General features: G+C 34.4%; 1 protein-coding gene across 1 annotated transcript; it reads right to left on the bottom strand.

The window, feature by feature from the left end:
- Positions 1-2379: 2379 nt before the first annotated feature.
- On the bottom strand, positions 2380-9085 carry LOC134235820 (A disintegrin and metalloproteinase with thrombospondin motifs 6-like; the record flags this gene model as incomplete). The annotated part of the gene is made up of 8 exons (XM_062717992.1): positions 8999-9085; positions 6486-6636; positions 5380-5597; positions 5153-5236; positions 4678-4805; positions 4409-4452; positions 2738-2843; positions 2380-2529 (listed from the first exon to the last, which is right to left on the bottom strand). Coding segments are annotated over exons 1-8 (968 nt in total), but the record flags the coding sequence as incomplete, so codon positions are not given.
- Between the last annotated feature and the right edge of the window lie 6923 nt (positions 9086-16008).

Below are 16008 nucleotides of genomic sequence, written 5' to 3'. Positions count from 1 at the left end.
ACATGTATTAGTATATAGGTCCCTGGTTTGTAGATGAATACCTTTTTTATTTAGTTTTACAATATTTCTGAAAAAAATATCTGACTAGTCCCTAATTGATTTGATTCTGTTGACTGGTTAGATTTATAAAAGCTTTATTAGTCTGACTGGAATCGGCATATATTAAAGGTTAGTTTTAATTAATGCCTTGCATAATGATTCCTACATTAATTCAAACATTTATAAAGGTCCATCAGATATTGAGAAGGTCCACCAATAATTTTTGACAAGTGGACCTGCGGTCCACCAAGGTAAAAAGAGTTAGTGTCGAACCCTGTATGCATCAGTGTATATTTCTAGTTAATATGCTGAACCCTTTCTTTGAAACTGAGCTAAACATGTTAAGAACAAATAGAAGAATAAAAGGATGAAAAGATTGAAGACATACTTTAAACATAGGTAATCAGAGATTACAGAGCTCACCTCAACGAATGTTGTCTTTCAGTAAGGCAAAGTCACACAATTAACCAACAAAAAGTGTACATTCCAAAAATGAAAATATTGAAGCAATTTTGATCTGATACTTTGAAAAAGACCTACATAAAAAATTTAAACTAGTTCTTCTTCATGAAAATGTAATCAAAATCCAGCATCTGAAGCAAATTTGAGAGTTTTCATCTCTTGATGCAACATTTGTGCAAGTTTGGTTTATACAATGTTATATAAGCCTTATAGTTTTTTGGTAATAGTTACCTGGTCTATTATCTGAAAAATGTATGTTGAATTCAGCATCCGAAGCAAGTCCATTAGTGTGCATCCTAAGATGTATCGTCCATGCAAGTTTGCTCATTATAGGGCTCATAGTTAATTGGAAATGAAACATGCATCAAAAACTAATATTTTCACTCATCCAAAAAAAGTAGGTCAGATTCAGCATCCGAAGCAAGCCTGGTAGTATGCATCCTTATATGTATCATCCATGCAAGTTTGGTCATTAAAGAACAAATAGTTACTTGGAAATGAATCATGCACCAAAAACTTTAACCTATTCACTCAACCGGAAAATGTAGGTTAGATTCAGCATCCGAAGCAAACCCGGTAGTATGCATCCTTGGATGTATCATCCATGCAAGTTTGGTCAACATAGGACTTATAGTTACTTGGAAATGAAACCTGCACCAAAAACTTTAACCTATTCACTCAACCAGAAAATATAGGTCAGATTCAGCATCTGAAGCAAGCCCGGTAGTATGCATCCTTAGATGTATCATCCATGCAAGTTTGGTCAACATAGGGCTTATAGTTACTTGGAATTGAAACCTACACCAAAAACCTGCACCAAAAATGTTAACCTGCTCCAAAAACATTAACCTGGTCATTCCTTTGCTGAAATTGCAGCATCTGAAACTTTGACTGGTACAATGAAACACACTAGAACCATCTTCCATGCATGTCTAATCAATATAGGACATAGAAGTACTTAAAAAGAAAACTGCTCCAAAAAACTTAACCTTAACCTGGGACGCCGATGCCGACGCCAAGGGTATTACATAAGCTCCCCCAACTTCGTTGAGGTGAGCTAAAAACACTATATACCCCTGTCAAATTTATCTTGCAGCATAAAAGTGCATATAAAACAAAACAAGTTAATGAAACACTATGCACTCTGTGGGAACAAAATACACAATTCTAAAAAACTATTTTTAGCATATCGGTCACAGTAAAGCTAACAAAGTCATTGACCTGGTGTCACTTCATACCGTATGAGTGGAAATTTTAGCGAGACACAAATTTAGCGATTTCTACCTAAGGTTTGGTATTTTATTTTTAGCGAGAAGTAAATTTAGCGATTTCAAAATGCTAACTAAAGAAGCTATTGCAAATAATACGCATTTAATTTTTAGCGACATATAATTTTAGCGATGTCAGCACCCTCGCTAATAATGCCAAAATTGAATCCTCGCTAAAAATTCTACTTATACGGTACAACAGGAAGTGGAGTATGCATACCAAATATGAAGTCTCTATCTGTTATGGTTCAAAATTTATGACAAAGGATCAAAAAAGGCTATTTTTAGCATATAGGTCACAGTCAAGGTCACAAGGTCATTGACCTTGGTGCAATTTGGAAGAGCTGAATTAGTGGAGTATGCATACCAAATATGAATTTCTCACAGTTCATAAGTTATTGCGAAGGTTAAAGTTTACGACAGACAAACAAACAGATAAATAGACAGGATAAAAACAATATACGCCCCCGATCTATCAATCCAGGCACAAAAAAAAGTGTAATTTGGTTTTCACATTAATTTTCTGCTGAAGAAAATAATTTGGCAATATTATAATTCTCAGATGTCTGTGAGCCCTTTTGATAAGTAGACCCCTCATGACCAGACTCACTCTATAAACTCTGTTATAGCGTCACGGCTACACGAGGACCAGTTAAATGGCCTGGTCTCCTTAGACAGCTGGGCTGCCATTAGTCCTGCCGTCAGGTTAGATCCTGGTACTCCACACAGGTTCCCAGATCCATCATGCTGCATTCCAAAGCTGTTCAGATATATGAAGATTGGGAAATAATCACAATTTTTATAATTTGCAATGTACATATTTAAACATAGTATATGAATTCATGTTTTTCTTGGTGTTTTTTTTTTTGGTCAATACTTTAAAATCATGATGTATAAGTGCATTTTTACTGATCAGAAATCAGATTTAAGAATCAAAAAATATATTTTAAGAAAACAAACAGAATTACTTGTGTCCAATTTCATGGGCGATGGTAAATGCTGAGGCTAGACCAATATCCTCATTAATGCTACAGCTTCTGTCTCCTCCACACATACCATTCACAGGGGCCAAGCCTGTATGTACAATAAAACTCATTTAGTAAGAACATGGATATTGCGAATTCACGGATATAGCGAAGTTATTTCGGATCCCCAGTTATATAAATTTAATGAATTCCTTATACGGTTATAACAAATTACTCCTTATACGGTTATAACAAATTACGGATATAGCAAAGTAATTTCATAAGTCCAAGTGACCTTGTTATAACCGAGTTTTGCTGTAAATAGATCTCATACAGTGATGGAGGCATTTGGCTTAATTTTTTTTTTTTTCAAGAAACTTCTTTCTGTGAAATTTGTTGGCAAATCATATTTATCTCATTTTCAAATGTATAATATATGCTTGTAAAATTTTTCATTTATCCAGATCTTTGTTATGGATTTTTATGAACTTTAATATGACATTAAACAATAGGCCCAGAGGCCACAGCGCTCACCTGAGCACATCAGCTCGGAAAAAACACATATCAGATCAGAACTGAAAGCTTACTGGGTGGGGGGGGGGGGGGGGGGGGTCTTGAATTTTAACCACCAAGGGGATCATAATTTGAATGAACTAGAATTTACATTACCTGAGGATGATTTCATAAAAATATTACTAATCCTGGCTTTGAAGTACTTGAAAAGAAGATTTAAAAAGGTTTCCCTATATATTTCTATGTAAAACTGTGGTCGGCCATTTTTGCCACACCCTTACCCCGGGGTCATGACTTGAACAAACTTGAATCTACACTACCTGAAGATAATTTCACATGAGTTTCATCTTTCCTGTTTCAATGGTTCTTGAGAAGAAGATTTTTTAAAGATTTTTCCTATATATTCCTATGTAAAACTTTGATCAGCCATTTTGGCCCCGCCCTACCCCCGGGGGTCATGACATGAACAAACTTAAATCTACACTACCTGAGGATGATTCCACATGAGTTTCATCTTTCCAGGCCCAGTGGTTCTTGACAAGAAGATTTTAAAAGATTTTTCCTATATATTCCTATGTAAAACTTTGATCGGCCATTTTGGCCCCGCCCTACCTCCTGGGGTCATGACTTGAACAAACTTGAATCTACACTACCTGAGGATGATTCCACATGAGTTTCATCTTTCCTGGCCCAGTGGTTCTTGAGAAGAAGATTTTAAAAGATTTTTCCTATATATTCCTATGCAAAACTTTGATCGGCCATTTTGGCCCCGCCTTACCCCCAGGGGTCATGACTTGAACAAACTTAAATCTACACTACCTGAGGATGATTCCACATGAGTTTCATCTTTCCTGGCCCAGTGGTTCTTGAGAAGAAGATTTTTTAAAAATGCCAATAATTTTTCTCTAATTCATGATTATCTCCCCTTGGAAAAGGGCGTGGCCCTTCATTTGAACAAACTTGAATTCCCTTCACCCAAGGATACTTTGTGCCAAGTTTGGTTGAAATTGGCCCAGTGGTTCTTGAGGAGAAGATGAAAATGTGAAAAGTTAACAACGACGACAACAACGACAACAACAACGACGACAGACGACGGACAAATTTTGATCAGAAAAGCTCACTTGAGCCTTTGGCTCAGGTGAGCTAAAAAGTAACACTCACCTAAAGTACCACAAGGTTCATTCTTATATGAACAAATGTCAAACCTAGAGAAAATACAACAATCTTTAATTCAACAGACAATGGTACTGTATCATGAAAAACTGTCGACCTTAACATTTATTTTTAGCATTTTCCTCTCCATATCTCAGATCTCAAAGTTTTTTCTTGGTTCCATCCAGTTTGACACAAGGTTTTGAAAGCATAATAATAAAAGCAAGCACTGAAACAGGTAAAAATATTACTTCACTTTTTAAACAATCATTTCTTACCCTGTCAGTAGGATAGCATTATCATGATGCATTGCACCATTATCTAGAGAGGAGAGATTTAAAAGGTGCTGCCATTTACAAAACTTGTCCAGAGAATGGTCAGCATCATGATTCAATGTCAAGTTTTTCTGAAATATTAAAGAAAAATTTATAATCAGAAGATGAATGCAGATAAAAAGCATCTAAAATACTTATGGATTAAATGCTGCAAAAATCAAGCAAGATGCAAAAACTTATCAGGAAGATAAACAACTACTATTTGCAAAATTCTTTAAGTGTTTTGACCTTGACCTGTGATAAGGACATTTGTTCAAAGTGATAGCAACTCCTCACCAAAAATTCTTGACATTTTATATGAACAAGACTTGCTGAAAAAAGATATATTTGTTAAGGGAATAAAATAAAGACAAACATGTACATATGCATAGATCATATCTCATTAAAAGCCTGATTAATGTACATGTATTGTTCTCACCTGAGGTTTTTCAAACACTATCAGTCGACTCACAACAATATTGACTGCATTTCCAATGCTGGCATCATGATATAATTTGGCCACCTGACCTCAAATGAAAATACTTTTATCTTAAAATCAACATTAAATCATAATAATCATTTTGAACAAAAAAATCCGATTGCAATGCGCACTTAGGTGGAGCTTCAAACATATTGTGTATAACTGTACACTGCAATTGTACTCACAATATTCATAATAGACAGGACATAAGACTGTATGACTTTCTTCCCGTGATATTCCACCATTTTGTGATCGGCCACCACTAAAGTTTCCACATTTTTCTCCCTGCTGACCGCTGACCTTTTAACACGATCCCTAAATTTCAATTTATTCCAGGAATTTATTAACCTAGGATCACCAGGAGCTATGTTATCCCTCTGTCCAGGTTTGTTTTTAAGTATATCTACAATAAATCTGTACTTTTAACTCATTTTTAAAGGGAATAAAATCAGAACTTCACATAATTCTATTACATTTAATTTCAGAGCAAACTAACATTAGGCAATACGAGTGCAGCAACCTCTATAGACTACTGAGTAAAAGTTACAACTTAAGTTTCATTTAATGATAGTGGATACAGCAGTCCCTTAGATATCAAGAGATTTTATAAGGAGCTTAAAGGAAACAATAATTTTTATTCCTTTACACTGCTTTTTATTTAACAGCGAGTGAAGCGAAATCAATAGACTAATGTGTAAGAACAGATGAAATTCGGAATGAAATCTGTACATACATCAGGCAAATTTTTGTGTGAAACATTCCCAGAACTCCTTTACTACCCAATGTCCTTTGCGTTATTAAATAAATAAATAATAACATAAAGCATAAACGTCAGTTTGTAGAAATCTTTCAAAGAAACAAAACAATAACTCTGCAATGTTTTTCGACCAAAATTGCACTAGGTCTTTATAGTTTCAACCAGACGCTCGGCTGTCTCCATAAGCTCTGAGGAGCTCCGTGACATCGTGTGACGTCACAGCTAGTTGAGATGTGAACAGCTAGTCGAGATGTCTCATGCAACTTGATGTTTGAAGTGGCTGATAAATTTTTCAAGTGTTTTTATGGTGACCAGGTGACACCGAAAAACATATTAAATTGTATGATAATATTCCGTTAGAAAAATGTTAATAACATACATCTTATAATATCAAAATCTAGACTCAATAGTGTGCTTATTGAAGAGACAGATGAAAATAACAAGTGTACAAGCTGTAATAGTGAGCAGCCATAAGTAAATACAAATGCACTTTCCCCAACCATCATTACTTAAGAAAAACTTTTAAACTACAACCTGTGACACCACAATGGACGTTATCTTTAGGAAACTGTATTGAAGAGCGCTTGTAGACCACATGTGGATGTCCTTTGCCACTCTCACTGGTTGTATCATTCCAGAGGGGTTCAACAAAATAATCCTCATCTTCTGTTTGAAAAATACCATGCTGTAAAAAAATTGATAAACTTTGAATGAAAAATTAACTATAGATTGATTAAATCCAATTACTACAAATTTAATGGTCGAGGGTTTTGTTGCGAGTTTGATTTAACGTGATCGTGGTGATACTGGACTTGTCTTCAGGGAGAAAAAAAAATAATAAAGCTTTGAATCGATTGTCTTGAAATGTTTCTCATATTTTTATTTGCCATGCCTTGAAAATCAAAGCAAAATCTTTACTAAGAACAGACTACCAATCGGCAGTCCTCTCTGATTTTACCGCGCTTTTGTCAGGACAAACGGGAAATAGGCCTATCACAGTAAAATTAAAATCGAGTACGCGATTTGTAATTTTCCGGAAAATGTTGAGAATGCTTTGAAATAGAAAAAGTAGAAGGTCAATAATTGTTCAATGAAAAGTATGCTACTTAGCTTTAACTTTAAGTTTTATGTATACTTTATATAAAAATTAAGTATCCCCTTCAGAACCATTTGTAAACAAGACTCGGGCTCTGGGTCAGTTGCACTGTTGGAAGAGGTGTCTGGAAAACCTTCTTTATAACGTAAGAATAAAAAGGATTCCTTAAATAGGAGGAAATAATTATAATCCCCTCCATTTAAAAAATAGAAGAAAGGAAAAGAAATAACACTTTTCAATAATAAACAGGAAATCTTGGATCATTGTATTGTTAGATTCAGTATCATACTTAGCCTATATTAGATTCCCATTCTATAATTAGCTCCTGAAAATTCTCAAAGTCTCAAATTCCTCGATTAGGCTCACGTTATACTGAACTACATGTTATACAGTGACGTAGGATCGTTTTTAAAAAGGGACAGGCACTGAAAATATAAACTTTAAAAAAAGGAAAACAAGATGTGTATGCTAAAATTATTGTGCCAAAGGTATTATAGTGCTTTAATGATGGAATACTCATTACAATGTATTGTTATTTATTCTTTAAAGTTATTTAAGATAGGACCCCATTGGAAATAAGCTCTCGAGCTTTAATGGGTTATCCTGGTATCTATCTAGTCATGTTAAATTATTTATTTATAAAATCTTGATTACCAACTTCCATCTTTTATAAGATCATGTATAATTATGTGTATTTGTTTATGTGTGATGACATGATACCAAATATATACTACTACTACTAACAAGAGGTCCATGGGCCACATTGCTCACCTGGCCTAAGTAAAAACACAAATCAGCGCTAGCTCAACTTTTATGTTCTTGAGATTTCTTCCTATATATTCTTATGCCCTCATTGTGGCCACATCCAAGCCCGGGGGTCACAATTTGAACAAACCTGAAGCCTAAACCACCTGCTACCCACAAAATTTTTAAAGATATTTTAGTATATATTCCTATGTAAAAAATGATCCCTCATTGTGTCCCGTTCTAATTTGAACAATACCTGACTACCTGAGCCCGAGGATGCTTGGAACCATACCGGTATAAATACATGTATCGCCAATCATGGCTTTGCTGTTCTTTAGAAGAAGATTTTTTCAAGATGTTTCCTATATATTTCTATGTAAAAAAAACTTTGATTGCCAATTATGGCCCACCCTACCCTAGGAGTCATGATATGAACAAAATTGAATTTGTACTACCTAGGAATATCACCTATCACAGCTTTTCTGTTCTTGAGAAGATTTTTTTTTTAATTCCTTTACATTCCTATGTAAAATTTTGATCAGTCATTGTACTCCTACCCCCACCTCTAAGGGTCATGAATTGAACAAACTTGAATCTACACTACCTAAAGTTGATTCCACATGAATTTCATCTCACCTGGTCCAGTGTTTCTTGAGAAGAAGTGTTTTTTAATGCCATTAATTTTTCACTTATTCATAATTACCTCCCATTTGATGAGTGCGTGGCCCAACTTGAATCCCTTTCACCCAAGGATACTTTGTGGCAAATTTGGTTGACATTGGCCCAGTGGTTTTTGAGAAGAAGATGAAAATGTGACAAGTTTAAGACAACGACGACAACGCCATAGACGACAACGACAGACAACGGACAATTTTTGATCATATATTCCTATGAAAAACTTACTTGAGCCTTCGGTTCAGGTGAGCTAAAAAATAAAGGATTAAGTAAAGTTGTCCAAACTCGAAGATCCTATTGGGGACGAGTGAGTGTTTCCCACTCCTTTCGGTACCATTTTTTCTTACTAAAAACTACATTACCCTTATTTGAGTATATACCGGGTACTACAACACAAAGTTGGGCGAACTTTCAATGAACTAAAATAGTCTTCTTTGTTGGAACAAGAAGGACATTCATTAACATCATATGTAAATCGATCAATCTTTACACAAGATTATATACTAATGCTTGTCTTATTAGTTATTACCAAACCAAAGCAGTTGCTCATGGCTGCTGTAGAGACGTGTGGTTCACTACTGTAGCCCACGTAATGGCAGTTAAGCTTTGTATCCATCGCGAGTTCCTCCCCTTGGTCTCCCAGGGCGCCAACATAAAATGTTCTGGAAAACAGATCCCGATTTATTTCTAGTTTAAAATGGAATTCTTGTCCAAAAGCTGATATTCTGTAGAAGACCGGTGATGGGTTGGCTCCCCTGCTAAGATCTCTCCGCGATCGTCCCGTTTGATTCTGTCTGCTTTCATGGAACACATTGTAGCTCAGGAACCTTCCCTTCTCATCCACCAAGGTTGGAATTACCATCTCATAATGTCCTATTCTTTTTAATAAAGTTGCTGAAAGAATTCGAAGCAAGCGAATTATTCTACTTGAACGTAACAATATGAAAAAAAAATCATTCTGAAATATATGAAAGGACAAGTGTATATATGAAAAGTGTATAGAAACTCTTGTGTATAGAAAATTGACAATTTTTCAATAATTACACCTTCTACTCCGAGTTGTTTTGAAATAAGATCTCTTGTTTTGTAACAACTTTTAGTTATACAATATGGTGGCATATTTCTGCCCCTTGTGTGCAAGTTATTTTTCTATCAAATATGTCGACATGCAAGATAAATATGTTGACACGCAAGATAGTTATGTTAACATGCAACATAAATATGTTGACATGCAAGAAAATTGCAATCAAATAAGTATTATAAAAAAAATCTTCAAAAATCTCAAATATCGCCCACATGTGACTTCTAACATGCTAGATGCTACTTATCTATGTTAACGTGCAAGATAAATATGTTGACATGCAACTTATTTATGTTGACATGCAACTTATTTATGCTGACATGCAACTTAGTTATGTTGACATGCAAGATTAATATGTTGACAAGCAACTTATTTATGTAAACATGCGACATATTTATGTCGACATGCAACTTATTTATGTTGGCATGCAACTTAGTTATGTTGGCATGCGAGATAAAAATGTTGACATGCAACTTATTTATGTAAACATGCAACATATTTACAACTTTTAAGTTGCATGTCAACATATTTATCTCGCATGTCAACATAACCAAGTTGCATGTTGACATAAATAAGTTGCATGTTAACATAAATAAGTTGCTGTTAACATATATAAGTTGCATGTGAATAAGTTGCATGTCAACATTAAGTTGCATGTCAACATATTTATCTTGCATGTTAACATAAATAAGTAGCATTTAGCATGTTGGATGTCACTTGTGGGCAATATTTGAGATTTATGAAGATTTTTATGAATTTTATTTTATTGCAATTTTCTTGCATGTCAACATATTTATGTTGCATGTTGACATAGCTTTGTTGCATGTCAACATATTATCTTGCATTTTTGATATGGGGCAGAAATATGCCACCATAATACAACCTTTTTCTAACACGCATCTACTAAATGAATGGAGAACATTTTCTATATCTATACAATTTACCTGTTTTCCTATTTTGTATCCTTAGATGCTCATTCTCGTCTTTCTGATTTTGACTCGCACTTGCAAAGATAAATTCTAAAGCACAGATACAAACGAATCCCAGAACTTTCATAGTAAGATTTTCGAACTTTGACACCAATAATGGCTTAAGTCCAAACTCACAGGTATACTTCGTAACAAACTTTCCATAAATTAACGAAAGTGAAAAAAAAAAATTTTGTTCTAACACTTTTCCTTTAATGCTATCTACTGTAAACTTTGAGTTAGAGATGAAATGTCCCGAGCCGAGCGTTTACTATGGTGTGAGTAAATAAGAGTAATTCCATTCAAGCTCAGGCCCTGATTCAGCAAACTTCCTCGTTTCCAGGGTTAATGTCCACACTAACTCGGTTGCATTGCTGTTTGCAATATAGACTTTTCTTTCTCAATCATCAATCACTTAACCGTGTCCATTACCATAATTTGCTTTCAATTTTTTAAAGCAAGCTCACCAAATTTAATTTGCATGTGATTAGAACATGAAAAATCTGTTCCAATGCCGTTTCGGCTTCAGAATAAATTTTGTGTTTTAATGATTTGAATTGATATTTAAGGCGGGCGAAAAAGTGGCGGACCCTGTCTTTAAACATTTCACGGAGAACCTCTTTCAAACAAAACCTACTTTGTAGTCACTGAGACTAATCATACATCTTAGATTCTTGGACACAGATTTTCACACAGTATCTTTAACCTGGTCAGTAATTACTGTACCTCCTTAAATTAAAGCCCAGAGGTACCCGAGGGGTCTTTTTAGTAATTGCGACACCCTGTTGAGGTCAAAGCAACCGAATGCAAAGGAAAATGGACGGATTAACAGTACAATGACACAGTGTAGATTGGAGAAAATCTCCCCATTGTAAGAGAGGCTGAGGCTTTAAACCACAAATTGATTGAGCTAACGTTTAATTGGCATATGGCGCTGTGTGGTATTCTGTCGGTAACCTTGCACAGACCCGAAGTAAGCGTGGATGGATGACGATTTTGTACGAAAGGTGCAGATCTTCTATGCACAATTTAACAAGCCTGTGTGGTAATCCATTGATATGGCACAAGTGTTTCAACAGCCAGTAAAAAATAAAGAATATATGCGAAATCAGGCAAAAACGACTTATGTCGGAGTCAATACTCGGACGGGCATTGTGCATGGTTTTGTTTAACGTCAAATTGTACTAGAGAAGTATACAAAATTATGTGAAAGCTTTAAAAAGATGGTACTTTATTAATATATTTTGTTCTTTTACTTTCTTTTACCTTTTTCGAGAAAAGTCATAGTGTACACTTGTATCAGTTATAATGTGCATGTTTCAGCAATATTGTTGTAAAAGTTGAATAAATTGTAAATCTAATTTTAATGCTTCTGTCGTATTAATAGTCATAATTTTCAAATAAAGGAAAAATAATTGTTAGAAATACTCCTTTAGATTGGGAAAAAATCGAATTGTTCTAGTAGAGTTTTGGTACCAAACACAGGTACGTACCACTTTAATGAAAATGTCTACAAATGCCACACAAATCAAGATATTAAATGTTTCTAGCTCACGCTTATTTAAGTTTCAGATTTCGTCTGAGAAATTAATTATATGCTACAAGAAATGTTTACTGTGTTGAACAAAGTAATAAGGTTAACAATTATTTACGTTTGAAAATTTGAAAGATGATTAAATTTTTGTTTATTCTTAAGAATTCGCCAATTCTTCAATCTCTCTTTCTAAATTATTTTATATAGGATCCAAAAATGTACCAGTTGACTGTCGCGTTTTTTGGTTAATCGTGCTAAAAATTTCCTTGCATTCTGGAAATTTAATATTTTAGTTATCATTAACCATTAGCTGGATAAAGGAATAGAGTTAAGCACTGGATTGCCTGATTTCAGGTTTAGTAACCTATATAACAAATTTGTGCCCGGGGTCCTGCTGGTTGCGTACAATTCCTGCCTCCGTTTACCGTGGCGATCAGGTAGAGCGAGGCATCACCTGGTTACTTATCCCCCTCCATTATTCAGCGTGTTCCCCTTCTTCAAACAAACATTACATGAACCCAGAGGGTGATAATGGGAAATCAAGACCATTACACAGCGCCTCATTAGAATCAGAAAATTCCAAGTTACCGTTGATTTTCTTATTGAAAGCACCAGCATAGGTATACTTCTTTTTTGCTGAACTATATTTATTGGTGGCCTATTAAATTTCTTTGCGTTGGTCATTTTTTTTTTTTTGGTTATGGGATATTACATCTCTTGTAAAAAGGTATACAGCTAAAGTTAGTCGAAAAATGTTCCATGAAACCCTACAGACCCTACCTAACCTAACCTCAACTATTTTTGTCCTTTTTTCAAGATTTCTGAATTATTAACTGTACACGACGATTAGCGTGCAGACACCATATATATAGTCACGTTTTAAAAATCAAGTTTTCAAACATGTAAAAAAAAATAATACAATGGCATTGCCCATCGTTACAAACAGCAAATTTTATTAACTATTTCTTTGTCAATCGCAAAAAATTCTATTAATTAAAATCAGTTGGGAGATATAATTTACCATACACACACAGGTTATGTAGGAATTCTAAAAAAAGGGGGGGGGGAGAGAAAAGGTGACGGCGCTGGAAAAACTGAAAGAAAATACATGTAAATATATTGTTATAAGATATAAACGTCGTCGATATATCTAAATGCCAAGATGAAAGCCACAGAAAGAGATTTCATCTTTTCAGTAGGATTTTTTAAAAATAAAATTTATTTTCAAAAAATCCTAGCTAATATCGACAAGGAATATCGTCGTCTGAAATAAGCACATCATTTCAACTCAGCTACGGTCCATGGAATTGAGACAATAAACGCAATTCCAACAGTCTGAGAAAGGTGCCTACAGATTTATCAAACCTGGATATCATGAAACAGCTTTATAATTTATAGGTACTCATCATTTCAACTGAGCTACGGTGTATCCGGCTACTCTCTCAGAAAACGGAAATTAGTATGTTCATGGCCTCTTCTTTAAATCAATATAAAATCTAATGTAGGTATCCCATGGATTTCAAATTGAATGACATAAAATACCCTATTTTCTACATAATTCTGAAAGACATATATGTCTCTGGTCTCTCAAGTTATTTACTAGATCTTGACCTTAAAGAGGATTGTACCAGAACCATATACTTTTATGTACATGTAATTCTGTAAATAGTCCATCTGTCTTAGAATTATGAAAGGAGAGTCACTTGTGGGTGCATGTGGTTTGCGACGATGATTCTGGTCATTCCTTAAACATGTAAATTGAACATTTATTAGAAACTAATTCTTAATCGTCACTTCAAATTAAAATACACAGCGTGAAAGGAAAACAATTTTTTAAAATAAGAAATACCTAAAAATTTATTTGGCTTCTTTCGTCATTTATTTAAAAAAGTGACGAATTTTGACATAAGATTTAAGACTGCTTTATGATCATGGGGTTCTGATCTCCAATACTTTTTACCAATATTAGTAGAATGAGAAAACCTAGATCCACTCCTGGATCATCGACAATAATAAAGTGAAAATTAAAACCGGAAGTCCTGATTTGCAGAAGGAATATGGCGACGATAAACAAGCAGAAAACAAGTACCATTTTGGATAAACCTCTAGGGAAAGGAAAACCAGAGGTATTCCATTATATATAACTGAATCGAAAATTATCAGCCCCACTTTGCTCTGAGAGTCCGAATCTAGAATTCACACTTAACAAATAGCTTTTATTTTCACCTGTGATGCTTTCACCAGGTTGGGAGAAAAATTCCCCTATAATGAAATTATCATGCTATTTAAAGCGCGATTATCCCTCTTTCGTGGATGAATAAACATAGCAATAAACAGGTGTTTTATTGTTATATTTTAGCCTTTAAAATAAACAGGAATTTATTTTGTGCTTTTAAAAATCCAGCAGAAAAATTTTGCTGGCATTTCCTCTGTTACACTGTAATTAGTGTAAAACTGAGAACAAGCTTCCAGACACTCACTACTGCATGAAAAGACAGGAGACTGACATCGTTTCAAAATCGTTCTCATTTCAAAGTTTTAGAATTTTTACCTTTTTATATATATTTATTACTTTAGTTTTGAATTTAAATTTATGAGACAAACAGGGCTAGATTAATTAGAAGCAATGTAGCATACATTTGACATTGAACCCAATGCAAATTACAAGACTTCCATAATGCACACAAGGAGTGGACACTTTTGTGATACATGTATGGACAAGTCACCCACCCACACACATACAAGTGCGTTACTTTCTCTCCCCCAGCTTCCACCCCATTCACGTTATTGCTAAAACAAATCTTCTAAAACAAATATTTTCTCAGACTACTGTACAGCAGGAAATTAACTCGCGGAGTTAATTTTCGCTATATTCGCTGAAAAAGAAATTCTGCGAATTCAACATACAGTGAATAATTCCTTAAAAAGTTTTATAAGGATAAATTGAAATTTTATTAGTTTCTGTGATTAGATGTAGTCTGTCTTTATTAATTATGCGAGTGTTTGGATCAATTACAAACACGCAGTTGTTGCTGTTTTTAAAGCTTATTAATTTTTCAATTCATTTCTATAGCTAACGATTAATTTTGCCATCTAGTAGACGTGCGATGTAATTATTTAATAAGACATGCTTGTTTAATTTCACCCATGCCTATCACTCAGTCATTACCTTTAATCAAGGCATTTACTTAGTAAACAGGGTAACGACAATTAATTAATATCAATTACATTAAAAGTTCAACATTTTTACTACGGTACAATTTTTTTTCTGATTTGGACCCGGTTATAAAAAAAATAAAATGCGTAGCATTATTTTAACTTCAATTCGGGATCAGTCTGGTGTTTCGTTATTATTCAATCGGGATCAAAATCGACACAGACTACTTTTCTGTCTGATATGCGCGACATACATGATTACAGATTTTCGTAATATACTATAGAGACGGGAAATAGCAGTTCACACAATACATACCTACAGAAAAATGCTTGCAAGTACCGTTTAAGAAATTTTTTGTTTTTCCTTTTCCGCGAATTCAAACGACCGCGATTTGCTGAAAATTGAACAAATCGTGATCTTTCCCGACGGCGATTTTAACCTGCTATACAGTTCTTGATTTTTGGCAGGGCTGACAACTTTTACCAACAGTCAGTCCTGCATGTTTAACTTATTATGTTTCCCAAACAAAGTTTGGGAACATATTGTTTTTACTTTTTCTGAATTTTTTCTTTGTTCTCCGGTACTTTTTTGTCCGCGAGTGTTCTCGTAAACTACTCATCCGATCTAAGGTGAAACCTTTTTGGGTCACTGAGGTATGTTATGTAGATGTGCAAACGAAGGTCATTTTGCGCGCACGTGTAACACGTGAAATGACCAATATAATAGATTTAGCCATACCTTAAATATTGGATGAAATGCTTTGAAACTCATAATATAAGGATATAATAGTAGTATAGAC

The sequence above is a fragment of the Saccostrea cucullata genome, unplaced genomic scaffold (assembly GCF_032062105.1).
Source record: "Saccostrea cucullata isolate Sc308-1 unplaced genomic scaffold, CSIRO_AGI_Scuc_v1 ctg14255, whole genome shotgun sequence".
NCBI lineage: Eukaryota > Metazoa > Mollusca > Bivalvia > Ostreida > Ostreidae > Saccostrea > Saccostrea cuccullata.
This window is presented reverse-complemented; position numbering and strand designations above follow the sequence as displayed.